Source organism: Pseudochaenichthys georgianus, chromosome 21 (genome assembly GCF_902827115.2).
Source record: "Pseudochaenichthys georgianus chromosome 21, fPseGeo1.2, whole genome shotgun sequence".
NCBI classification, from domain to species: Eukaryota; Metazoa; Chordata; class Actinopteri; order Perciformes; family Channichthyidae; genus Pseudochaenichthys; species Pseudochaenichthys georgianus.
In genome coordinates, this window is record NC_047523.1 from 38,749,338 (window position 1) to 38,777,257 (window position 27,920).

Consider the following 27,920-nt stretch of genomic DNA (forward strand, 5'->3'; position numbering starts at 1 on the left):
AACATTCCTGTTGTCATCTTGCAATCTACTAATTTAAATAAATAGTTATCACCGCAATAAACCGTATTTAATGTTGACTTAATGTACATTATTTAATTTCATATTCTGTTCTTGTACATATTTTTTTATTTCCTTACTATACCTTTTTGAATCTGGAATCTTCTCTCCTGCAGCTGTATCCCAGAGGCCCACCTTGGCAGTTAGAGGAGAGGTCATCACCATGACGACGACCTCGCAGGACCCCGCCCCCTCGTTAATGGCCGCCCTCCTCCTCTTCCTCCTCCTCCTCCTCCCCACGGTCTCCGTGCAGACCCCGGTCGACCCCACGACCCCGTCGCTCTTCGACCTGCTGACCCAGCCCGAGTGCACCAAGAAGGAGCATCCCAAGGTCTCCATCCAAGGTCAGACGACAAGCTTGTGATTTATAAACATCTGGTAGCTCGAAGAAACTGTTTACCTGCGAGAGTTACGGTATCGACAAAGTACCCACGCTCACCGTCAGGACCGCTGAGGCATGAACACACACACAGAAGGTCTTTTCAAAATAAAGTCTTTTTGGTTTGAACACAGTTTCAAACAAAGAATCGCTCACTATGAGGAAGAGACGTCTTTTAAAGGTCACCTATTGTGCAAAATCCACTTCTTCATGTCTCTTCTACTTCAACATGTGTCCCCTCTTCTTCATGTCTCTTCTACTTCAACATGTGTCCCCTCTTCTTCATGTCTCTTCTACTTCAACATCTGTCCCCTCTTCTCCATGTCTCTTCTACATCAACATGTGTCCCCTCTTCTTCATGTCTCTTCTACATCAACATGTGTCCTCTCTTCTTCATGTCTCTTCTACATCAACATGTGTCCCCTCTTCTTCATGTCTCTTCTACATCAACATGTGTCCTCTCTTCTTCATGTCTCTTCTACATCAACATGTGTCCCCCTCTTCTTCATGTCTCTTCTACATCAACATGTGTCCTCTCTTCTTCATGTCTCTTCTACATCAACATGTGTCCCCTCTTCTTCATGTCTCTTCTACATCAACATGTGTCCCCTCTTCTTCATGTCTCTTCTACATCAACATGTGTCCCCTCTTCTTCATGTCTCTTCTACATCAACATGTGTCCCCTCTTCTTCATGTCTCTTCTACATCAACATGTGTCCCCTCTTCTTCATGTCTCTTCTACATCAACATGTGTCCCCTCTTCTCCATGTCTCTTCTACATCAACATGTGTCCCCTCTTCTTCATGTCTCTTCTACATCAACATGTGTCCCCTCTTCTCCATGTCTCTTCTACATCAACATGTGTCCCCTGTTCTCCATGTCTCTTCTACATCAACATGTGTCCCCTCTTCTTCATGTCTCTTCTACATCAACATGTGTCCCCTCTTCTCCATGTCTCTTCTACATCAACATGTGTCCCCTCTTCTTCATCAACATGTGTCCCCTCTTCTTCATGTCTCTTCTACATCAACATGTGTCCCCTCTTCTTCATGTCTCTTCTACATCAACATGTGTCCCCTCTTCTTCATGTCTCTTCTACATCAACATGTGTCCCCTCTTCTCCATGTCTCTTCTACATCAACATGTGTCCCCTCTTCTTCATGTCTCTTCTACATCAACATGTGTCCCCTCTTCTTCATCAACATGTGTCCCCTCTTCTTCATGTCTCTTCTACATCAACATGTGTCCCCTCTTCTTCATGTCTCTTCTACATCAACATGTGTCCCCTCTTCTTCATGTCTCTTCTACATCAACATGTGTCCCCTCTTCTTCATGTCTCTTCTACATCAACATGTGTCCCCTCTTCTTCATGTCTCTTCTACATCAACATGTGTCCCCTCTTCTGCATGTCTCTTCTACATCAACATGTGTCCCCTCTTCTTCATGTCTCTTCTACATCAACATGTGTCCCCTCTTCTCCATGTCTCTTCTACATCAACATGTGTCCCCTCTTCTTCATTCAACATGTGTCCCCCTCTTCTTCATGTCTCTTCTACATCAACATGTGTCCCCTCTTCTTCATGTCTCTTCTACATCAACATGTGTCCCCTCTTCTCCATGTCTCTTCTACATCAACATGTGTCCCCTCTTCTTCATCAACATGTGTCCCCTCTTCTTCATGTCTCTTCTACATCAACATGTGTCCCCTCTTCTTCATGTCTCTTCTACATCAACATGTACACTGTAGAACCATGAGTGGCTTATTGTGAGATTGATGTTACATAATAATTTGAGCCGAGAGACTACAGGTTTTCCTTACAGCGCAGACCCGTCTACATTTCATAGTAAAAACAAAAAAGCTGCGTGTCTTTCCTTGAGTGTCAGTTTCACTTCCAGTCTGCGTTTGGATTGAGTTATTTTGTAGATGCAGGGACCCGCTGCTCTAAGTAGTGACTGCAGTACTTTAATATCCTGTTACAAATCTGATAAATTGACTGACACCACGTTGGTTAGAGGATAATTCTGTCTTTTTCTATTTGCTGTGACAACTCTGAAACGTAACCAGATGGGATGAGAAACACGATTTAAAAAGACTGTGAAAGTCTTAGGAAGTGAAGAAACAGGCAACTGTAAAATGTATACCCCAAACTTTACCGACATTGATGATAGCCCTGAAATTACAAGTTTAAATTATAGCGAGAATTATTGTTTTAATGTTGTGGTGTCCATATGTATGGAAAAGGATTAAGGTCACATGTGAACATTTTGAGAAAAAAGTCATTGTGAGAAAAAAGTCAGAATTTTGAGAAAAAAGTCAGAATTTTGAGAAAAAAGTCAGAATTTTTTAGAAAAAAGTCAGAATTGTGAGAAAAAGTCAGAATTTTGAGAAAAAAGTCAGAATTTTGAGAAAAAAAGTCAGAATTTTTTAGAAAAAAGTCAGAATTGTGAGAAAAAGTCAGAATTTTGAGAAAAAAGTCAGAATTGTGAGAAAAAAGTCAGAATTTTGAGAAAAAAAGTCAGAATTTTGAGAAAAAAATCTGAATTGTGAGAAAAAAGTCAGAATTTTTAGAAAAAAATCTGAATTGTGAGAAAAAAGTCAGACATTTTAGAAAAAAATCTGAATTGTGAGAAAAAAAGTCAGAATTTTTAGAAAGAAGTCAGAATTGTGAGAAAAAAGTCAAGAATTTTTTGAAAAAAAGTCAGAATTGTGAGAAGGTTTTTCTCGATGTTCAAAAAATAACTGCACTCTTGGTCAGATTTCAAAAATATATTTCACATGCTTCTTCCATACACATTACCTCACGTTATTTGACAGACTAGCCGAAGTAAAATGACAATAAAGGATTTTGTTGTCAGGGCTTCTTTGTAGTTCCAATTAATTCAAAAGACATACAGGTAGGAACAAATTGTACTTTAACAAAACGTTAAGCAAAAGATAACATATTGGATTGAGCCAGAAGCTTTTGCTTTAGTCATGTTCGTACCTGACCTACCCGTTCTCCAGAAATGTTAATTCATGGTAATTCGTTCCAGACATGGAAGCAGATTTCAAGGCGTTCACTTTACGGTGACACTTACCATTTTGAAAGTAAGTAAGAATGCAGGGATCTGCCTTGAATCTTGATTAGGAAAATAAATGGTGTGTGCATGTTTTATGTGTTCTGAATAAGCTTCAATGCAGCTAAATGTGGCTCTTATGCATCTGAAAGAGAACATCTTTCCGTAAACACATGCCTCAGTCGCTCAAAATGATGTGTGTGCCATCGTAACTCATTTTCAAGAACGCATACGAATGTCTTCTTTCACCGTAACAACAATAAACAGTTTTCATAAATATGTTCCTGTGCCAGCCTCACAGTTTAGCATGCAGGCGGTTCAGCATGCAGCTATAGAAGCGCACAAGAGAAAAGGGGACAAGATAGACATGATTGTGCAGAATAATGGCGCTCGATATCTCGCTCGTTCATCTGTACAGTGGGCCAAGAAACAAGGTTCTTCCTCGGGGCGTGAAATGGAACGGAACAGTTTGGGGCGCTGACTCTCAGATAGATATGGCGGGATGAAAGGTAAACACGCACAAAATTGCTGTGTTTATTTTTGAATAGGGTTGTTTGTGTTCCCTCTGCCAAGAGCGCTGACTAAGATTGGAGGGCCGTAAAATCGCTGGTGGGGAATCGAGGGTGGAAACACACACAAATTGAAGATATGGCCAGAAGGTTTTCTTGTGATTAGGAATATACTCCTCCCGACCCCCAAACCATATTGCAGATATTTCCCCTGGTGTTTTTGTATTTTTTGGACTGCAGTATTGTTCCCTGCCAAGCCTCCCTCTGTGCTTCAGGGTCGACTCAGCCGTGTTGTCGTCTGAACTCTGTCCAATAGAAGTGAAAATGGGAGGAAAAAAACATTGCCATTTCAACCTTTTTTGCACTTTCTGTGTAATGGCGAATTTATTCTCAGACTTCCAATCCGCAGAACTGGTAAAATGGAATTATATCATTTCCAAGTGTTGTCCTCCGTCCTGCTTCACCAACCAGGCCTCCAGATGTCCAGATTAGCCCTCTCTCCACATTATCATGCATTTAGAGTCGTGTTTCTGGACACTTACATATTCTCTTTAGCTGCTAAATGCTCCACTTTGGTCTGTCTGACGATCGGTGCTGAGCAGGAGGTTTAGAGGGTTTAGGAGCTTATAGAAGGGAAAAAGCTGATTGCTGCAGGCTAAACACAACGCAATGAATATAATATAGTTATAATATAACCAACTGAAACTGACTTAAATTCTCCCTTTTACTGTCAAATGCACTTTTTAAACATAACTCCAGCATCCACCTGTAGGCTCCGAGGGATAGTTATTTATATTCTAAACTCAAACTATATCAACCCTGTTTCATCAAACTGGGATTAGAAGGTCATTTCAACTTTTCTTTGCACCTTCTGTGTAACGACCGTTCAGAAAATGTGAGCCTTTTTCATTCTGGACTGGTGAAATGGCTTTCTCTCCTTCCACACCGAGGTCACCTATAGGCAGAGTCCTTGCCTCCGTCCTGCTTCACCCACCAGGCCTCCAGATGTCCAGATTAGCCGTCTCTCGGCCGGTGCTTCGCTTCAAAGGCGAGCCACTTGAGAGCGGCCCTCGTGGCAGGAGCCGCAGGCCTCTCAGCGCAGAGAGAGAAGGCCATTATGTGGAGGCAGCCGTATAGAAATGGCCCGAACAATGAAAGTGTCAGGGAGAACCTGAGATTAGCCTCTGTGATTGATGAGCGTTTTATAGCAGCTTGTTGAAGCGTTGCCTCGGTCACCTGGAGGAGAGCAGGGAGCAGACGTGAATATTTCAGCTAAGGTTTCAAGGCTTCTATTGTCATATGTACAGATTTTGTTTTGCTTGTCACTGAGCAAAAACAGCTTGGATGGATGTTCTTTCAAAAGTGCAGGTGTTTAACAGTCGGTATGTGTGTGTCTATAAGTGTGTGTGTGTGTGTGTGTGTGTGTGTGTGTGTGTGTGTGTGTGTGTGTGTGTGTGTGTGTGTGTGTGTGTGTGTGTGTGTGTGTGTGTGTGTGTGTGTGTGTGTGTGTGTGTGTGTGTGTGTGTGTGTGTGTGTGTGTGTGTGTGTGTGTGTGTGTGTGTGTGTGTGTGTGTGTGTGTGTGTGTGTGTGTGTGTGTGTGTGTGTGTGTGTGTGTGTGTGTGTGTGTGTGTGTGTGTGTGTGTGTGACGAGTAATTGTTTTTGTTTGTGTTTGTTTGGCTTCTCTGTTTAAGTGGGGTATTGTGTGGCAGTTAGTGTCTGGTGGTGATATGTAATCCTGCGGTGTGTGTGTCTGAGGGGATCAGTCACCCTGTGGCCCCTCAGTCGGGCCCTCCACTGGAGCGAGTTATCTTTAAAGCCCCGCTCCATCCTCTGGATTTAAGCATTTCCGCTTCGGCTCAACACTTTGAGCCGTTGGACATTAACTTAGACCTGAGATTTGTCATTTTGTCGTTTTACGTGTGCAAACGACAAGGCGATTTAACCTCTCCTAGGCTTTTGAGAAGAATAAGTACTTTCTTAAAGTTAAAGAGGACATTCTGCTGATGTTCAGGTGTATATCAGTATGTAGTGTCTCTACTTTAAAGAGTCCTCTCCTGCTGATGTTCAGGTGTATATCAGTATGTAGTGTCTCTACTTTAAAGAGTCCTCTCCTGCTGATGTTCAGGTGTATATCAGTATGTAGTGTCTCTACTTTAAAGAGTCCTCTCCTGCTGATGTTCAGGTGTATATCAGTATGTAGTGTCTCTACTTTAAAGAGTCCTCCCTGCTGAAGTTCAGGTGTATATCAGTATGTAGTGTCTCTACTTTAAAGAGTCCTCTCCTGCTGAGGTTCAGGTGTATATCAGTATGTAGTGTCTCTACTTTAAAGAGTCCTCTCCTGCTGATGTTCAGGTGAATATCAGTATGTAGTGTCTCTACTTTAAAGAGTCCTCTCCTGCTGATGTTCAGGTGTATATCATTATGTAGTGTCTCTACTTTAAAGAGTCCTCTCCTGCTGAGGTTCAGGTGTATATCATTATGTAGTGTCTCTACTTTAAAGAGTCCTCTCCTGCTGATGTTCAGGTGTATATCAGTATGTAGTGTCTCTACTTTAAAGAGTCCTCTCCTGCTGATGTTCAGGTGAATATCAGTATGTAGTGTCTCTACTTTAAAGAGTCCTCTCCTGCTGATGTTCAGGTGAATATCAGTATGTAGTGTCTCTACTTTAAAGAGTCCTCTCCTGCTGATGTTCAGGTGTATATCAGTATGTAGTGTCTCTACTTTAAAGAGTCCTCTCCTGCTGATGTCCAGGTGTATATCAGTATGTACTGTAGTGTCTCTGCTTTAAAGAGTCCTCTCCTGCTGATGTTCAGGTGTATATCAGTATGTAGTGTCTCTACTTTAAAGAGTCCTCTCCTGCTGATGTTCAGGTGTATATCAGTATGCAGTGTCTCTATTTTAAAGAGTCGTCTCCTGCTGATGTCCAGGTGTATATCAGTATGTAGAGTCTCTACTTTAAAGAGTCCTCTCCTGCTGATGTCCAGGTGTATATCAGTATGTAGAGTCTCTACTTTAAAGAGTCCTCTCCTGCTGATGTTCAGGTGTATATCAGTATGTAGTGTCTCTACTTTAAAGAGTCCTCTCCTGCGAGTCCTCTCCTGCTGATGTTCAGGTGTATATCAGTATGTAGAGTCTCTACTTTAAAGAGTCCTCTCCTGCTGATGTTCAGGTGTATATCAGCAAGTAGTGTCTCTACTTTAAAGAGTCCTCTCCTGCTGATGTTCAGGTGTATATCAGTATGTAGTGTCTCTACTTTAAAGAGTCCTCTCCTGCTGATGATCAGGTGTATATCAGTATGTAGTGTCTCTACTTTAAAGAGTCCTCTCCTGCTGATGTTCAGGTGTATATCAGTATGTAGTGTCTCTACTTTAAAGAGTCCTCTCCTGCTGATGATCAGGTGTATATCAGTATGTAGTGTCTCTACTTTAAAGAGTCCTCTCCTGCTGATGATCAGGTGTATATCAGTATGTAGTGTCTCTACTTTAAAGAGTCCTCTCCTGCTGATGTTCAGGTGTATATCAGTATGTAGTAGGGATGTAACCCATACCAAAAACTCACGGTACGATATTTATCGCGATATTGAAAAAGAAAGAAAGAAAAAAGTAAACATTGTTTTCTTGAAATTGAAGTTAAAAGCATCAATCTGGTGCACTTTTAGGGTTTACACTAAGAGATATATGGATACAGCTCTCAACACTAATATGAAACAGAACTGTATGTATTTCAATTATCAAAAACTATTAGAATATGCTCACAAGCAATAACACATATTTGATCAACTCCTCTCTCCTATCTTTATCTTACCTAGTCTGCAATCCGTCTTTTTATTTATGCATATTTTAATAATCACTCCCCTTTCAAACTGTGTTTTTTTTAAATTTTTGTACTGACCTATAGTAGCCTACACATTGGAAGGATTTCTTAACTCATTTTATATACAACTAATATTACATAGATGGGAATCTCTCTCTCTCTCTCTCTCTCTCTCTCTCTCTCTCTCTCTCAGTCTCTCAAAGTCCGACAGGAAAGAGCTCTCCCTCTCCTAATTGTTGAAACGGCTACTAATCTCCGTTAGCACTGAGCTAGCACCAAATGCTAACAACAACCCCTGTAACTCTCTCTCTCTCTCTCTCTCTCTCTCTCTATCACTCAAAGTACGACAGGAAAGAGCTCTCCCTCTCCTTATTGTTGAAACGGCTACTAATCTCCGTTAGCTCTGAGCTAGCACCAAATGCTAACAACAACCCCTGTAACTCTCTCTCTCTCTCTCTCTCTCTCTCTCTCAAAGTCCGACAGGAAAGAGCTCTCCCTCTCCTTATTGTTGAAACAGCTACTAATCTCCGTTAGCTCTGAGCTAGCACCAAATGCTAACAACAACCCCTGTAACTCTCTATGGCTCTCTCTCTCTCTGTCTTTCTTTCTATCTCTCTCTCACAAGATGCGCTCGTGCCACACACACATCGCTCCTCCGTGACGATGACCGCTACCTTGAAAAATTATAATAAACACATTTAAAAAGTGGGGGGGACACAAACAGGATTTTGAAAAGTGGGGGGGACATGTCCCCAGAGGAAATTACGCCTATGGATTCACTGAATTTTTGCAGGTTCATAAAAATGCCACATCAACCAAATGCCCCCCTGTGGTCTGTAGGTTCATTTTCATCCAGTTTCAGATTGAAATGTCTTACACACGTCAAATACTAACACAGTAAGTATTTCCAACCCTCAAGGTTACAAGATAAAATGGGACAGGTTGTAAATACAGCAGTCATCAGACAAAGATGCAGACACACATCCACCACGAGCATCCAACATCTCCAGCAGCTTTCCTTTGACAGCAGAGCACTTTTCCAAATCTCAGCATTAACACCCCACGCTGTATGTTTATATATCAGCTCTTCCAGAAGACGGGAACACAGCTCTAAAATCACATGAACTCCACCCGCATTCACACGCTGTACGAGCCGCCAGCCTGTGATTTAGATGGATGATAAGACCGTGGCTCTGACGCCGGCACGAGGTCAGAAAGTGAAGCGCTCTGAATCTAGATAGTGTTTTGGGGGATTAATGACGTCGGGTGAGCATTCTGTTATGAGGCAGAGAGAACTATGTGAAGGGGTCAGCCTGGTTTGCACGAGAAATAGATAAACTCTGCCTCTTCATCACACCCGGAGCAGCCATATCCATCAAGGCAATGAGATGTTTCATAAGGGAGTGTGTAGGAAAGTAATGGCGGATAATAAGACCTTTGGCTCATTGTTCTTCACGGAGACGAGGGGGGGGGGGGTGTCTGATGGAGTAGATTGGCTCTTCTGCTCAAATGACTCCGAAGAGAGACAAAGGAAATAGAAACCGCGAGTGTCGTCGCTCATTTCCTGTTCAATGGCTTGTGAACCTTGTCTTTTTTCATTTGCTTCTCGTAGCCTCTCTCATGTCCCGCCATCTTATCTCCTCTGCTCCCTAATTCATTCTCCTCGTCTTATATTCCCTTTCTTGCCTCCTCTTTCTCTTCATCTCTCCGACGCCCTTTCCCTCTCTCAGACCCTATTCTCTATAATAGGCAACAAAAAAACGTTTCGCACACTTTACGAGTTCTTCCGTCTCTTCCATCGTCGGGGTAATGGTGCTGTCGTTTAGCCGCCGCGTGAAGAGCTCTCGAGCAAATCGATCGCTCGCCGTGAAAAGTTTGCTTGCATGAAAGTCTCGGCCAGGTTTACATTCTTGTCTCACTTTGCCACCTGTCTGTGTTTCCCTCCTCACTCGCGATTACACCGGCTCTAATGGGACCGGTGCTATCAGAGCTGTGATGTGTTCGCAGCCATCCATCAGGCGGCTAAATGGAGCTGCGTTCAGCATCTCTCACCCGCTGCCGGCGTGTCGGGATATCTGATGCTGAGATATCAGTAAAGATCAGAGATTAGAACACTTTTAGGGCGGTGGTGGCGAAGTCGATAGGCACTTGGCTCGGCAACTGGAAGGTCACCAGTTCAAGTCCCGGAAAGACCAAGTGCTACCGAGGTGTCCCTGAGCAAGGCACCGTTCCCCACACTGCTCCCCGGGTGCCGTTCAAAATGGCAGCCCACTGCTCCTAACACTAGGATGGGTCGAATGCAGAGAAACCATTTCCCCACGAGGGATTAATAAAAGTCCATCTTATCTTTAATTGTTGCGGGAGTAGAGAGGCCACATGAAATAGCACTGTTTGCTTTTCTGTGTCCATGTTGTCTCCTGTCCCCTTGGATAGCCCTATTAAGAAATGTGCCTCAATGTGGAAATGCATAACCAAGGTTAAATCTGTCCTCATGTTTGAATAAGTGTTACTTTTCAGCCAAAATCAAGGCCGCAAATGTAAGGCAAGGCAAGGCAAGGCAAGTTGATTTATATAGCACTTTTCAACGCAAGGCAATTCAAAGTGCTTTACAAAAAAAAAATGAAAGACATTAAGCATTAAAAAAGAAAAGCTAATCAAATGAACATTAAGGAAAAATACATGGATACAAGTTACAGTGCAGTCTAAAATATGAATAGTTCAATTAAAAGCAGCGACAAAAAGAAAAGTCTTCAGCCTGGATTTGAAAGTAGTCAGAGTTGCAGCGGACCTGCAGGTTTCTGGGGGTTTGTTCCAGATGTTTGGAGCATAATAACTGAACGCTGCTTCTCCATGTTTAGTTCTGACTCTGGGGACAGAAAGCTGACCAGTCCCTGAAGACCTGAGAGATCTGGATGGTTCATAGTTTAGCAGGAGGTCAGAAATGTATTTTGGGCCTAAACCATTCAGTGCTTTATAAACCAGCAGCAGTATTTAGAAATCTATTCTTTGACACACAGGAAGCCATGTACTAGTTTGGAACTTGAATTTCCCCCGAATTGAACAGATAGTGACTCAGCTCTTAGCCCTTTCTCAAATAATGTATTTGTATATATTGCTGTAATAGGAGTTGCAGAGTATCTCTTTTGGGTGTTGTGTATTGCATTTTATTACACGGCTTAGTTGACTACTCGATTTTGATTGGTCTATTTGGACATTTCAGAGGTTGTTAATCCTCGATAGCTCTGGCGGTGTTTAAGGACTTGTTGTTAGTCATTTTAAATTGCGTTGCTGTCGTCGTAGTTAGTTCGCAGTTTTATGGGAAGCAATCTGATAATTCTTTGTCAATAAAACTATTTGTAATAAATATCTCCCTCCTTCCAAAGTCATATCATGTTACTAAATAAGATGGAGGCTAGAGGTGGGTGCAGAGATATTAAACAACAGATGTCCAACAACCTGAATCTCCATGTGTTCGGTTGAAATACAACATCATGCAAATCCAAGCTCCACCCCAAACTTTATTTACTAACTATATTCTAAAAAAACACCCAGAAGTAGAAAGATTCTTTAATTTATACATCATAAATGTTGTTATTCTCCCGATACAATAAACCCATTAAAGGGAGAACATGACATGAAGCATTAAATAAGAATGTGCAGCGGAGAAATAGATAACAGGATAATTATTCCCACACAAGCTTATGCACCTGATAGTGAACACCGGAGCAGTTAGAGCCAGTTCAGTTTTCAATGTCATAGAGGATTACAATGCAACTTGGAACTTTGAAAACGGCCTAGTATTAAAAGGGTAGGACGCATGTGTTGTGTCGCCTTCCTAAACATTTACTAAGTACCCTTTTTCACCCACAAACTCCAACGAGTATAACTGACACAGAAACTGAATACTTATCACAATTAGCCTCCGTACATTCTCAACTTTCATTCATACAAACATCTTACAACCTGAAAGCTCACTTAAAGGTCCCCTATCGTGCTATTTGTAGGCAATAGCATAGGCCTCAGATATATATAAAAACATGTCTATGAAGTGTTTTGCTCAAAATACCAAACAGATCCCCCATTCTAGCCATGCCTCATATCCCTCTATTTCACTTCCTGTTTCTAAAGTGCTGATTTTGGGATAAAGCTCTTTTAAAAAAAAAAGAATTGATAATAATAAAACCCGGCAGCTACTGTCTAAACTAAACGCTGCCGTGATGAAACGCCATATCATGGATTATCAAGGATCTGAAACAGTCTGGAGCTCAAAGGCTTTCTCTCTTGCCGGTTACACCACAAGGTGAGTTCCTTTCTACTTCCTGCTTCTTCACACACATGCTCTCCAGTACAGGTTAGCTCTGAGTGTTAGCGATGCTAATGTAAACACCGACCATATTACGTCCAAAACAGTCGGGCATTGTTTCTGATAGCAGCTTTCTGATTGGGCCGTGGGTCCACATTTCAGATGTTACGTCATATCGGACGCAAATCTGGATCAGCTCCGTTGTTCCCCGTTTTTAGAGATTTGGGTACGGAGGAAAAGAGAGGGTTTTATTTTCTGACGCTGCGTGAGTTTCTGACGTATTGATGTATAAAAGACATCAAAAAGTGCATTTTGCATGATAGGTCCCCTTTAATTAAAACTCATATGTTTCCTTTTTTTAGCATCTCTCGATTGGCTGTTCACGTCATAATTAACACTTCGCTGATACGTTTTAAGGAAGAGCACTCCGACAGGTGTCTAGTTAACTTTCTAAACTCGTAGTTTCATAATTAATTAAATTCAGCTAAATCAACGCATTCACAGAAAATAAAGGCCCATTGATGCTAAAAACAAAAATCACTTAAAACGGGTTTAATATACCAGAGAGGTAAAATAGGAAGCAAAGAATTCCTTTCAGAGACCCTACTGTACATAACATTATATTTCTCATCCATCTTATTTTAATATACTGTAGTGAGAGTGATGTAAAATATGAGGAGGAGGACAGGTTGACACACGAGTAGTTCTTGTGAAATCAAATGCTTACAAAGTAAGACATTCCATTTTCTATATTCCTCTCATCCAGTGGAGTTGGCAAAACACATGTTTATGTATAAAAGACATACAAAAGTGCATTTTGCATGATAGGTCCTCTTTAAACAATTATTCAATGAATAAAAGAAATTGCAAAGAAAGCCGGAGCCCTTCATAAAGATGTAAATGCTGCGTAGACTTTTATTTATCGGCTATTCCTGTAACACTGCCTTCTCCAGGGGTTTACCCTCAGGGTTTCCTGACTAGGGAGAAGTATGTTGCCTCTGTTATGGTCTTTGATCAAACCACAGACTCAAACAGTCATTCACCGGAAAATAACGCTTCAAAACCCATCTTTAATTCAGCTCGTTGGAGGATCATTATTTGTTCAACTGTTATGCTGCAGGTGCTCAGTAGTGAGTGCACATCGAGTCCCTCGCAGTTCTTTCAAAGCCATTACATGACATTTATGTCGCAGGTACTTATGTTTAAATGCTGAAACGTTTAGTATACATATAAAACCAGCCATTTCAGAAATAGCATATCTCAACGGTTATGATGTTCACGTGTTCTCTTTCTGAGAATACTGCTTCCATTTCGGATGTTTTTACAACACCGACTCGTGCAACCCGTCAGTGGTTTGGGATGCTGCTTCCCCGTAGGTTTTGTGAACCAGACAGACATCTTTACTGGTCTCTGACTGAGAGGCTATTAGCCCCCCGGCCCCGGCTCTTTTCCTCCCGCAGTCCCCGCTCTCTGCAGGCGTTTCTCAGCTCTGCTCGTGACCCGCGGACCCCCTGATCTGTGAGTCCAGCCAGGTGGGAGGGATGAAAAGACTGGAGAGAGAGTCGTGCTCCACCGAGGCACTTTCCCAAACTATCCCCTTCTGAAAGTGCAGCCACAGCGACAATCAGAAGTTGGAATAGTGGAGATAGTGGAGACCGGGACAGGGTGAGCGTGAGGACAGTGATATGAAGAAGACCCAACAACATATTTCAAGGGATTTGGGCCGGATAAGGCAGAGGTGTGAACAGATCTGGCTCTGACGGAAAAGCTTGCTCCGTCTACACTGATAAACACTTTAAATTGAGGGGTTTATAGTGCCAATATTCTCACATTAATGTGCTCACAGTATGTTGCGATTTTATGTAAATGTGTATATTGCTGAATGGATTCATTCCTTTGCTATTATTTCCCCCAATTGTTATTTTCACACTTCAAATGTGAGTCAGAAAGAATATTGCAGCGGTTTGAGCTACATTCAGAAAGCAATCACACAGTGCATGTGCTAATTGCCACTGGAGGTGATGCTTCATTCACAGAATCGTCTGCCAGGTGGCGGAAAGTCTCCATGTGACCGCTTTCATTAACGGTTTTGGATTGACTACCTTGCCCCGAAGATAACCGTTTTTATTATTTCCCATTTCCCCCCCATTAGCCATAGCCCGCAGGAGGGTGATAATAGACAGACACCTTCAGTGCAATATGTGTCATCCATCGCTCGTTAAACAGTGCAGCGCCGGAGGCAGGAACTCAACCAGGTGCCTGATAATAACGCTAATGGTAAAACAAATATGATATCTTTCAGGATGTTATTATGTTGTCAGATGGAGGATGCAAAAAATGTGGAAACTCAACTTTCCTGAAACACACAATTTGGTTTAAGGATGGTTTGTTGTGCTTTTTCAGTCACAGCCATAATGTTTGAACAGCTCTACTAAATGGATTCAAAGCCATCTCCAAATGTGTGCTGCTCCGCTGAAGCTCAATCTAATAACTCTTGCCCAATCAGTTCCTTTGTAACGGCTACACCTCTCTTAATCGTTGTTTCTGACCCTGCTTGACTCGGGCTTTCAGAAAGTGTTTTTTGGGTCATGCGAACATGTTTGGTCATGTCCGAGTATATATTCTATTGGCTAGCGCTCCAACACATTGTACGTGATTGGCTAAGGGGCGGGACATCTCTAAGCGGTTGACCAATCACAACAGAGCTAACCAATCAGAGCAGACTGGGCTCTGGCTTCAGACAGAGGGTGAAAAGAGGTGCTGCAGAACAGGCAGTATGAGAACATTTGAACATTAAAGCATGGAGACATGTCCCAGTAGAGGAGCTACATACTCATATGAAACCAAAATATTCTATACTTTAACAGATGAAATGACAAAGGCGTCCTTTTGCAAAACGTGCTCATGGCCAACATCTATATGTCAATGTTAAACTGACAGGTTTTACTTCATTAATAGTGAATAATGTTGTGCAAATCTGGTCCAAGCAGCGATCTCTGATGCTAAAAAATAAAGCCAAAATGGTTCGTATTTCACTCTGGCGTCCAAACCTCTTAAGGCCCGGACGCACCAAGCTGACACCAAAGAACTGACACAGACGGACCCGACTGTTGCGTCGCCTCGTGTCTCCTGCGTCTCGGCCATGTGTCGCACTGGAACACACCGCAAAGACTTCAGCCGACGGCCAAGAAGCACGTACGAACTGCGCATGCGTGCGTGGCAATACCTCTCCTTACCAGCAGGCGGCGGTAGTGTGTATTCGTCGTTCAAAAGAGGCGACAACCGGAAGACAGACTGCGTGATAACCGAGAGAAGAAGAACAGACTGCGTGATATAAACAAACAACACATAGCGTGTGCGTTCCATTTTCCCTCTACAGCGAGAAGCTCACGGGGCTTTCCCGAACCTGAGTCGAGAGTTCAATGAGATCTCAGATTTGCTTCTTAATCGTTTGTTTGGGTCCCTCACTTCCGTTTCGCTTCTCATGCACTGATTCGCTAGCTGAATAGCCAATCAGAGTGATTTATTTTGCCGACAGCCTTTGGCCGACTGCCCACCGATTCGACACGTTGAGTCGGTAGGTTTTCGGCCGAAAAGGTGTCGGGTCGGTTGAAAAGACACGACGGTGCGGGACACACCAATCTGAGTAGGGCGCGTCTACGCTCATCGACGGCCAACATCGGCTTGGTGTGTCCGCACATGTTCTGTGAAACGTGTACTTTTCACTTCATAAACCTCTATACTTGACTTTGCAACCTGCACTAAATGGCTGACACCATCCTCTAAGCTCAGAGATGAACAAAGTTTGATGGGCTGGCAAACAGACGAGCCCAGGGGCTGGAACTTAGCGAGACTAGATGAAGGTAAGATTGGATCTTTATCAGACGGCCCCCTCTGAGCGCAAACTTCAGGGGACCTCAAATTCCATCAGGTTTTAAGTGATAAACGATTCAGATAGTGCTCGCTCTGTGTGGCTCTCTCTCTCTCTGTGTGTGTGTGTGTGTGTGTGTGTGTGTGTGTGTGTGTGTGTGTGTGTGTGTGTGTGTGTGTGTGTGTGTGTGTGTGTGTGTGTGTGTGTGTGTGTGTGTGTGTGTGTGTGTGTGTGTGTGTGTGTGTGTGTGTGTGTGTGTGTGTGTGTGTGTGTGTGTGTGTGTGTGTGTGTGTGTGTGTGTGTGTGTGTGTGTGTGTGTGTGTGTGTGTGTGTGTGTGTGTGTGTGTGTGTGTGTGTGCAGTGTTTTTCCTGCAATCTGTTGTGCTTTTAGCTCCATAATTGGTTGGCATTTTGCCGCTTTGACTGCTTCATGCCGGCTCGCTCTCGGATCAGTCGGGGTGCCACTTCTCTCTGCCCACATGCTGCTCGTGTGGGAAGGAGCCGAATGTTTAAAAAAAGATGGAAGCAGATAGAAAGGTCATGAGTTATGTCTGTGCGAGACGAAGTGTCTGAGCCACTGTCCTCGAAGTGTCTGAGCCACTGTCCTCATCCCCCTGGCAGCCACGGGCTAACGCATTAATCCGTCTGCCAGCGGATCGCAGAGGGGGAAAAAATAACACAATAATCGTTCATCAAGTCCAACTCGGGGCGTTGTACCACGAGGGAAGGAGCCTTCGTATCCATCCTGCTTTAGTGCCCCCTTCCTTTGGCCCACCGGCAGTTCTGAGGGGAAGGAGTGAGCGGCACTTGTAAGCAGGAGGATACACGTCAGCGGATGAAAGAGCCCTCACCGCGTCGAACAGAGTAAACAGGCAGCAGCCTCCTGCTACGGAGACGTCTCTTTACAAGCTCCGTGAGCAGACATTCACGATGCAGTGAAATGTTTATACGCACATAATACTTCTGAGGTGACATCTGAGACGATTCATGCTCCGCATTAAAGTCTGTGAACTGGCTCTAACTGCTCCAGTGTTTACTGTCGGGTGCATAAAGCTTCAGAGGGAATAATCCTCCTGTTATCGGTTTCTCCGCTGCACATTCTTATCGTACGCTTCATGTCATGTGCTCCGTCTAACGGGTTCATTTTATAGGCACAATAAGTCACTTTAACACTCTGGTATTTACATAAAATACATTATCTTTCTATTCCTATATAATGTTCACCCTCTGTCTGAGCCCAGTCTGCTCTGATTGGTTAGCTGGCCGGCTCCGTTGTGATTGGTCAACCGCTAAGAGATGTCCCGCCCCTTAGCCGTCAATGTATTGTAGTGCTAGCCGTTAGAAGCACAAGTTGTATATAGTGATGCCATTGGGTTGGGAAGTAAAATAAGGAGTCCAAGGAGGGGGGGGGGGAGAGAAACTCCCTCTTTTCTTATTTTAGTCGTTCCAGACCATTGACATGCATAACAACCTATAACACACTACAGGAAAGGGAAAGCCCCAAATGTATAATAGCCTAACTTACGCATCACATCAATCAAAAGCATGGCTGCCCAAAATTCAATATACCACTCCCAAAAGAGTTGTTTCTTCGTGCTGTTATAGCTGTTTCTATGTACATTGACAGTTCCCCTGATGACCCTAAAGACAATGTGAAGCGTGGCATCACGTAGCATAGCTGAAGGGTGCTAAAATGTCTTTTAGTTTCACGTGAAAGTTATATTTTCATGATACCGAAACTACACGGCAATCATGTCGTCAATTACACTGCTGATAATCCTTTGATGAAAGAAAGAAGACCCTGTATGTATGTATGTATGTATGTATGTATAATTCGGTTCTTCATAGTACGACACACACACACACACACACACACACACACACACACACACACACACACACACACACACACACACACACACACACACACACACACACACACACACACACACACACACACACGTGCACAGGACCTCAACGCATGAATTCTGAGTAAATATACAAACACATGCAGACCTCAGCAATGCCCACTCTCCATATAGTTGGTCCGTTTGGGACTTGACCACCACATTGTTCTTTGTTTCACTTGAACATTATATATTTAAATTCACAGACATGCAAGTTATTGAGTCATGCTGCACGAGGAATGGGGAATAGTATTTTAAGTTGTGATTAAGACAACTTTAATGATCGCATATTGAGGGACACTCTGCGCGCACACACACCCACACACACACACACACACACACACACACACACACACACACACACACACACACACACACACACTCTCTTTTCACACAGATTGATAGATGGATGGATGGATAGATAGATAGAGAGATAGATGACAGACGGAAAGACTGAAAGACAGACAGTCGGACGGACAGACGGACTGACAGACGGACTGACAGACGGACAAACGGACGGACGGACGGACGGACGGACGGACGGACAGACTGAAAGAGAGATGGACAGACGGACAGACGGACGGACAGACGGACAGAATGAAAGACGGACAGACGGACAGACTGAAAGACGGACAGACGGACAGACGGACAGACTGAAAGACGGACAGACGGACTGACGGACGGACGGACGGACGGACGGACAGACGGACAGACGGACAGACGGACAGAATGAAAGACGGACAGACGGACAGACTGAAAGACGGACAGACGGAAAGACGGACAGACGGACAGACGGAAAGACGGAAAGACGGACAGACGGACAGACTGAAAGACGGACAAACGGACGGACGGACAGACGGACAGACGGATAGACGGACAGACGGACAGACGGACAGAATGAAAGACGGACAGACGGACAGACGGAAAGACGGACAGACGGACAGACGGACAGAATGAAAGACGGACAGACGGACAGACTGAAAGAGAGATGGACAGACGGATAGACGGACAGACGGACAGAATGAAAGACGGACAGACGGACGGACTGAAAGACGGACAAACGGACGGACGGACGGACAGACGGATAGACGGACAGACGGACAGACGGACAGAATGAAAGACGGACAGACGGACAGACTGAAAGACGGACAGACGGACAGACGGACAGAATGAAAGACGGACAGACTGAAAGACAGACAGACAGACTGAAAGACAGACAGAACTTTATTGATCCCAATTTGGGGAATGTTTGCATTGCAGCAGCATAAAAACCAAGGCGATGTACATAAGAGAAAACCAAGACACTAGAAATAAACAGTCCAAAATATCTCTGAAATAGAAATAAAAGAACATTAAAAAGTAAAAAAATAAATATATACATGAGGAAAATATAAATGTGCAGTAACAAATATGATGCAGGATATCATTGTGCCGCTCAGTGCAGTCCTGTGCCGGTGTCAGACTCTCCAAGTGAACTTGTTTCTATGAGAGTGTGAGGCTGGAGACGGCCTCAGAGCTCCTCCTCTGCAGACATTACTCACACGGAGACGTGCAGATGGTGCGGCTCGCCTCCTCTCACCGGCTTCTGCTCCTCCCTGCGTGTCAAAGACGCTCAACCGCAGATTAATGTGCATATGTGTAATATAAATATTTATACAGAGTCATCTGGTGATTTATTACCTATTGTGAGGTTATCAGGGTTTCAGTCCTAAGTGTCCATTATTCATGTTTATAGGTCACATTGTTCTACGATGTGTCTGGTAATTGAAAAATATCATGTTTATGTTTGTCCTATGTTCTTAGTGAGACATGAAGAAGAGGGGACACATGTTGATGTAGAAGAGACATGGAGAAGAGGGGACACATGTTGATGTAGAAGAGACATGAAGAAGAGGGGACACATGTTGATGTAGAAGAGACATGAAGAAGAGGGGACACATGTTGATGTAGAAGAGACATGGAGAAGAGGGGACACATGTTGATGTAGAAGAGACATGAAGAAGAGGGGACACATGTTGATGTAGGAGAGACGTGAAGAAGAGGGGACACATGTTGATGTAGAAGAGACATGGAGAAGAGGGGACACATGTTGATGTAGAAGAGACATGGAGAAGAGGGGACACATGTTGATGTAGGAGAGACATGGAGAAGAGGGGACACATGTTGATGTAGGAGAGACATGAAGAAGAGGGGACACATGTTGATGTAGAAGAGACATGGAGAAGAGGGGACACATGTTGATGTAGGAGAGACGTGAAGAAGAGGGGACACATGTTGATGTAGAAGAGACATGGAGAAGAGGGGACACATGTTGATGTAGAAGAGACATGGAGAAGAGGGGACACATGTTGATGTCCAACGATCCACCATGCACTTGTGGAAAAGCCTCAGTAGTGTTAGTGCGTGTTAAGAGAAAGATGTCTCACCTGTCCTGCGTGCAGGTAGATGCGCTGCAAGCTGCAACAGTCCAACTGATGTGTTTTGTGACAGACCGTGCAACAGTTGTCAGTCTTGCAGCAAATCCTCACTAGTCGTTTTATTCGTACAGGGTCAAAAACATCAATACTTCTGCTGTGAGCTATGTATGTAATTGTCAAGTTGAGTAATTATATTCAATCCAAATAAGTACTATTTATATATATGATATATTATAAACATGTTTGAACAGTTTTCCAGCATTGTGTCGTCAGTAAGATTAAGCTTAGGTGCTGCAGGCCGGATGAACGAACACATCGTTTTATACCGTTTTATGACATGTGGTCCAAAAGTTCAGAATAACCGAGATCCACTCATTACACGAGTATTTGGAAATGGAGCTCTTCTAAATATTGTATAGTTATATTGACAAATGGACTAGTCTTTATATGTTATACATCTGTTCTCTGATCTGTTTTGACACTAGGCTCTTTCTCGTTTTGAGGTGAAGCATGGTCCTTGTTTAAGAAAGATACAATCAAATCAAATTTAAAAGCGAGTTTTGGTCGAGCCGAAGCGCTGTACATGTGATAAAAACACATTACTACAATCACAATAAAATCATTTACAACAGAAATATAAAAAACACAGGGAAAAGTCAGGAGTCGTGCTCCGCTCTGACTCGAAGGCCAGAGAGAAGAAGTGAGTCTTCAGTGAGGATTTAAAACCCCAGGGTCTGGGCCAACCTCACACGGAGCGGCGGAGTGTTCCAGAGCCCGGGGCCAGCTGCTGCGAAGGCTCGGTGCCCTCGGGGTTTGAGCCCGGTCTTGGGCACGACCAGCAGCAGCTGATCAGCCGACCTTAAGGCTCTGGCTGGGGTGTAGCGCTGGAGGAGTTCGGCTATATAGGCCGGAGCCAGCCCATTTACGGCTTTAATAACAAATACAAGGATTTTAAAATCAATTCTGAACCGAACTGGAAGCCAGTGCAGTGAGGCCAGAGTGGGGGTGATGTGGTCACGCTTTGTGTGGCCAGTCAGAAGACGGGCAGCTGCGTTCTGCACCAGCTGCAGGCGTCTGTTGAGGCCTGGTCCACACCCACGTACAGAGCGTGGCAGTAGTCCAGTCTCGAGGTAACAAAGGCGTTAAGAACCCTTTCTAGGTCTTTAAAAGATAAATACGACCTGGTCTTGGCCAATAGTCTTATTTAAAAAAAAGCGGTGCTGACCTGCTTGTCAAATTGAAAAGTGCTAGTGAAGGTCACTCCAAGGTTCATGACAGAGGGGAGGATGTTTTCACTGAGAGAATAACATGACTTGCTAAATGGATGAGTCCTTCACCTGCTTGCATCTCATCGCTATGACAACCTGAGACAAGATCAGTCCGACAGCAGCTCTCAACATCTGGAGCAAACAGGTTTCACTGAAGCCTCCTGTCAATGCAGGCTGCTTTAATTACAGTGTGTGTGTGTGTGTGTGTGTGTGTGTGTGTGTGTGTGTGTGTGTGTGTGTGTGTGTGTGTGTGTGTGTGTGTGTGTGTGTGTGTGTGTGTGTGTGTGTGTGTGTGTGTGTGTGTGTGTGTGTGTGTGTGTGTGTGTGTGTGTGTGTGTGTGTGTGTGTGTGTGTGTGTGTGTGTGTGTGTGTGTGTGTGTGTGTGTGTGTGTCTTAAGTCTGGAGCAGCATACTGTATCTGCTGCCTTCTGTCTCGTATCACTCATATCTCGAGTGTTTGCAGACGACAGAGACACATGGCCGCATCAAGCCTAAAGCCAGCACGATGCAGACTTGTTTTACAATTCTCCGAGACTTTCTCCAACACGTTGACGTCGCCGTAACCCCGGAGCTTCGACTCTTTAGTGTCTCAAGCAAAGAAAGGTTTGAAATGTCTGAGGATTACTTCCCCAATGAATCCTGTTATCAGCGGTGTCTTTGTTTCTCTTCAGCAGTTGTATACGTTCATGTGCGGACATGAGAGGCTTTGAACTCTTAATTAAAAGCCATTTCTTTGTCCTTTCTCAAAGCTGTGTGGAAAAGCCATTTCTCAAAGCTTTTGAAATTAGTTAAGGGAGTCTGAGCTCGCACCAGCCGCTGTGATATTGTGTACAGCATGGGCAATATGGGGCATCCCTTCATGCGGCGGACAACGCCTCCCACGTGGGGAAATCCGTTTAAAGGTCTGAGCTTCGGGGTCCCACAAAGGTTGAAGGGAAATGCCGTGTTCAAAGCGACTTCAAAAGCCCCGCCCCTTTGCCGCTGCTTTGACATTTAGATTTGTAAAGCCAGTTTCAAACGGCGCCGAGGTTTCATCCTGTGTCCAGACGTCAGGATGCTTCAGGATGTCATGCCTGATGTGACGGCTTTGTCCCTCTGTGCAGGAGACTCTCAGCAGAGAGAAGCTTCCCCTGCACGTTGTACCACTGCAGCTGCAATTAGGACTCATATTCAGTCTATGGCACATAAGTGCATCCGTTGATTATTCGAATAATTGAATCTTAGTCTAGAAAATGTCTGAAAATAGTGAACACATTTTGCTCATGACTACCACTTTAACAAAGTTGTATATATTCATTTACAGACCTAATAATAATAATATTACATTTTATTTATAAAGGCGTCTTTCAAGGCTCTCAAGGTCCCCGTACAAGGTACATACAAATCAATAAGAACAGAGGACGTGAGAGTGATCAGGGTGGAGACATGTTTTGAGACATGATTTGAAAATGGAAGGCATTGAAATGATAATTAAAAGCCATGTATTTGTTAATTCTCAAAAGTAAAAGAATACTGGAAAAACTGACCTCACATCGATGCCGAGACATCTCCAGTTCAAACGGTCGAAAAACCGAATATGTTGGAATCAATATAGAAAAGGAAAAAATGAAAGTTCCTCACGCTTCATTGTTACAGCCTTCCTTAAGGCTGGCGACAACGAGGGAGGCCACAGAGTTATAGGCCAATCAGATGTTTGTTCAACTTAAAATACCTCTGAGTCATTGCGTATGTACAGTACGGATAAGATTGTCAGCAGTGTGTGGATGTGTGGAAGTGTGCTGTCGGCATGTTGGATGGCGCATCAAACCAAAAACAGGAGGAAGGCTGAGGATGCTGCAGCAGGCCAGGATCAGAGGGACCGAGGCGACGTCTCACTTCGGTTATTTTTCATTTCCTCGCTCCTCGGTCTCACCGGAAGTGGATTTGTCTGCGCCATCTTGAGTAGCGTCCCAGTGGCCTTATTTCTGTCGGAGGAACGAGGAGGGATAATCGAGGAACTACCAGACCATCCTCCGGTGATATCCTCAGACACTCGCCCCGCCCCCTTACTGTGTACCGCTCACTGATTGGACGATGCAGCGCAGGCACTGATCTGGCTGCTGTCAGACGATCAGCTGGGCGGCGTCATCACACACGGACGTCGCTTCACGTGGCGCTCCGGAGGAAACGACGTCCCATTGCTCTTAAAGCCCATTTCCCTGCTTCTCGTGGTTTCCTTGCGTCTCTCCGTGCTTCCCTGGGGGGAGGGGCTAGACGCCGCAAGCGAGGGACGCAAGGAATCCATTTAATCGAAGTGAGGCGCACCTTGCACCTTCCAGCTGGGCAGGAAGGCCTTTATGCCTTCTTGAAGCTCCGCCTCTAGATAGGGCACAAACAGGACGACACCGTAGGCTTGTTTGAGACACATTGCGGCTCGCCTCGAAAGTAGACGAGAGTAGCCGATCGCAGCCGGGGGAGGTGTCAAAATGCTCGTCTTAAGTCGGACAGCTCGGACTCGGAGTCGGCTTGACTGGCTGGGTTTGCAATGGCGGAAATTGCGTTGGCGTTTTTCGTTGCAGATGAAGTGGATGCAATAGAAATCCCACATGTATTGTATGGAGAATGACATGATCTAAAGGGACTGTGATTGAGAGAAAATTAAATATTTGTTTACAATAAACATGAATATGTCATTTGTTTGATTTGCATTAAAAGACAATACCATTTTTGATTTAAATGATAGATTACCTTGTGCATTTGTTGCAGCCCTTGCTTGCTGCATAAGTGCAGCTGCTAAACTGTTATCTGAAAAATAATTTACATAATTTAAAATCATAATCCAGATTGTTGGAATGCAATTTAGTTGTTTACTCACCATTTTGTAGTCTTTGGGAAATGTCTTGTGAGACTCTGACAGTGATGTCTCCCTGTCCATCACGCAGTGTAAGCACCACAAATTCCATTTTACCCACTGTAGACAAAGGTGATCACTATTGCTTTATATAGGTTTATTAATTCAGTCATGATGATGAACCACACCAGTGACTGGGTTCCATCATTAGAAATGCTCCTCCCTCTTAATGTTTGCAAACTGATAGGTGGACAGGCTACAAATGATCAGTCCTTCAGATCCGCACACATGAAGCTTCATGAGCATGAACTGAACAGACCTGCTGCTGTGTTAATTCTTTAGCTGCCACTTTAAGCTTTATGATGTGTACAACATGGATGTCATTTGATTTAATCTTGCCGTTTTAAATGATGTATTCAATAAATAAGGTTAAACCAAATCATTACATTACAATATATTTTATTTTAATGATTTGGTTTAACTTAAAGAGAAACTTTATTGTTATTGCACAGATTACAGGTACTGAGACAACGAAATGCAGTTTAGCTTCTAACCAGGTGCAACAAGCAGTGAAGAGGAAAGTAATGTACACAATCTACAGAATAACATATAGAATGAATTGAATGATGAATAAACAGTGGGGTATGAATACACTAGATATCAGCCTGTGAGCAGTATGAACCGTGTGTGTGAATATGCTAAGATATATAAAGTATGAAAACGGTAAGCCGTATAGTATAAAATATATAGATATTAATTTCATGATGATAAACATTGTGGAACAATGATGAAAAATGGGAATGGATGTGGCGACGTAAAACTGACACAAAACAACAGCAAACTGTTGCCAGCCAATGGGAGAGCTTCATCAGCAGCACGTGGTAAAACCCACCAATGAGCGCTCAGCTCGAGATACCAGCGAGCCGTTTCCCATCAAGCATTTCGCTTCCACAGCTCGTGGAGAGCAACTGCGCCAACTCGCCTCGCTCTCAAGGCTGCGGGCGTCTTTGTCCCGCGAGATTTCAAAGTCTCATGTGGGCGAGCCTCCAGAGCAAGTCGGACAAAATGACTAACCATCATGCAACGCACGAGCAAGACGTTGATCGCAACTGCGCAGGTCTGCGCAGGTCTGCGCAGGTCTTGCTTGTCTCAAACAAGCCTAGTACCTGCCAGAGGACAGCAAGGCAGGGAGCACAGACCGGCAGAAGGGGGAGGGGTCGTCACATCATCAATTGCATTTTTAATTAAATGACTACGCTTATTATTTATATTTGCCTCCTAAAAAAGCGCAAACACTTCTATAAAGAGCTGCATGTGAAAGTCTTCCATTGTACACTGTGCTGTTTCTGAGTAGATGCCACTGCGTCTATCCCCTGAACTATGACACCATTATTCTAATGTCTTTCTCTCTCTCTCTTTTCTGTCCTCAGCGCTCAGTCCGTGGATCTCCTCGTTCTCCCGCCCCGGCGTGAGAGACTTCTCGCAGCTCACCCTCGACCTGACGAGGAATGAGCTTATTGTGGGTGCCAGGTGAGACGCGGTGAAATCCACTCAGCCGTTCACCCGCACAGCAAACCCTCTTCGACTTACTCATGCACTGCGCTGTCCAGATAATGACGCCTCTTAAGTGCTCGGCTGGGGCCGCGCTGGGCCGAGGCGAGCTCTTGGATTTGGCAGTAGGGATGAATTAGGAAGAAATACGTCATGTCGCAATAATGTGTGGGCGTGTGTTCTCGTGAGCTGACTTCAGCTCAACATTCCCTCAATTTGAGAAAAGCAGTTTAAAGCAACACCACTTACATACAACTAAACCAATGACTTAATACTGATGGGCGGTTACAGTATGCACTTCAGTCCTCTTTGCAATAAGCTGACAGCCTGTCTATCTTCTCATTGTTTTACTATCTGAATGACTTATCTCCTTGTTTCTTCACTCTCCTCGATCCAGGAACTTCCTGTTCCGACTGGACCTCAGTAACATGTCGCTGATACAGGTAGGATGCTGATTACATCTATTATGTTGGTGATTTTCATTTCTCGTGGTCTTAAAGTTGTTGTTTTTTGCTGAGAAAGAATATATCATTCTTTCCGAGTTCAACGTTGATTCAATCGTATTTCTTTTGCATATTTTATTGTTTTTTATATTTAAAAAATGCACAAACATAAGAGATAACTTACTGGAAGCCTCCACTTAAAGGTGGGGTAGGTAAGTTTCAGAAACCGGCTCGAGTGCACGACAATTTGAAAGTACACAGCCGAAAAGAATCCGCCCCTTCCTTCAGACATGACGTCAGCAGACTGGTGAAAGTGGCCGCCTGTTGCTGGCGAGTCATTGAAGTACTGCTGCAATGCACGCCCAATGACGGCACGCCCAATGAGGGCACGAGATGGAAGGCTGACAGACAGGGCGGCAAAAGGTTGTACTTTTTACAGTATTACGGCTTCCACAGATGACACTTTTTTATGGATTTTTTGTCAAAGCACTTCAGATATTCATTGCTATCGGGAAGTTAAGAGCATTCCATGGAATATAACAAAAAGTGTATCTCGAGCCGGTGCAAACAATAACTTACAGTTCAGTCAGACAACTCACGTGTCTCTTAATATGTTTATTAGAGCAGCATATAGTTGAGTTTGGCGTCTAGGCTCGGGCCTCATCACTCAGATTTACAAAGAACATTGAGTGATGATTAGATAACTATCCCCCGAGCCTACAGGTGGAGCTGGGGTGGTGGGGGTGCAGGCGAGCAGCAGCAACATGAGACACAGCAGCAGGAACATGAACGCAGCAGCAGGTACTTGAACGTAGCAGTAGCAACTGAATACAGCAGTGGCAGCAGCAGGTACTTGAACGTAGCAGTAGCAACTGAATACAGCAGTGGCAGCAGCAGGTACTTGAACGTAGCAGTAGCCACTGAATACAGCAGTGGCAGCAGCAGGTACTTGAACGTAGCAGTAGCAAGTGAACGTAGCAGTGGCAGCAGCAGGTACTTGAACGTAGCAGTAGCAAGTGCACGTAGCAGTGGCAGCAGCAGGTACTTGAACGTAGCAGTAGCAAGTGAACGTAGCAGTGGCAGCAGCAGGTACTTGAACGTAGCAGTAGCAAGTGAACGTAGCAGTGGCAGCAGCAGGTACTTGAACGTAGCAGTAGCAAGTGCACGTAGCAGTGGCAGCAGCAGGTACTTGAACGTAGCAGTAGCAAGTGAACGTAGCAGTGGCAGCAGCAGGTACTTGAACGTAGCAGTAGCAAGCGAACGCAGCAGTGGCAGCAGCAGGTACTTGAACGTAGCAGTAGCAAGTGAACGTAGCAGTGGCAGCAGCAGGTACTTGAACGTAGCAGTAGCAAGTGAACGTAGCAGTGGCAGCAGCAGGTACTTGAACGTAGCAGTAGCAAGCGAACGCAGCAGTGGCAGCAGCAGGTACTTGAACGTAGCAGTAGCAAGTGAACGTAGCAGTGGCAGCAGCAGGTACTTGAACGTAGCAGTAGCAAGCGAACGCAGCAGTGGC

General features: G+C 44.2%; 1 protein-coding gene across 3 annotated transcripts in view; it reads left to right on the forward strand.

The window, feature by feature from the left end:
- sema5ba (sema domain, seven thrombospondin repeats (type 1 and type 1-like), transmembrane domain (TM) and short cytoplasmic domain, (semaphorin) 5Ba) overlaps nucleotides 1-27,920 on the forward strand; it is a 281,741-nt gene that overhangs the window by 114,436 nt on the left and 139,385 nt on the right. For all 3 annotated transcript variants that reach the window (XM_034110160.2, XM_034110161.2, XM_034110162.1), the window contains 3 exons: nucleotides 174-401; nucleotides 25,844-25,943; nucleotides 26,362-26,407. In XM_034110160.2, coding sequence (XP_033966051.1) covers nucleotides 221-401; nucleotides 25,844-25,943; nucleotides 26,362-26,407 — 327 coding nt within the window. In that variant the 5' untranslated portion in view covers nucleotides 174-220. The remainder of the gene's footprint in view (nucleotides 1-173; nucleotides 402-25,843; nucleotides 25,944-26,361; nucleotides 26,408-27,920) is intronic.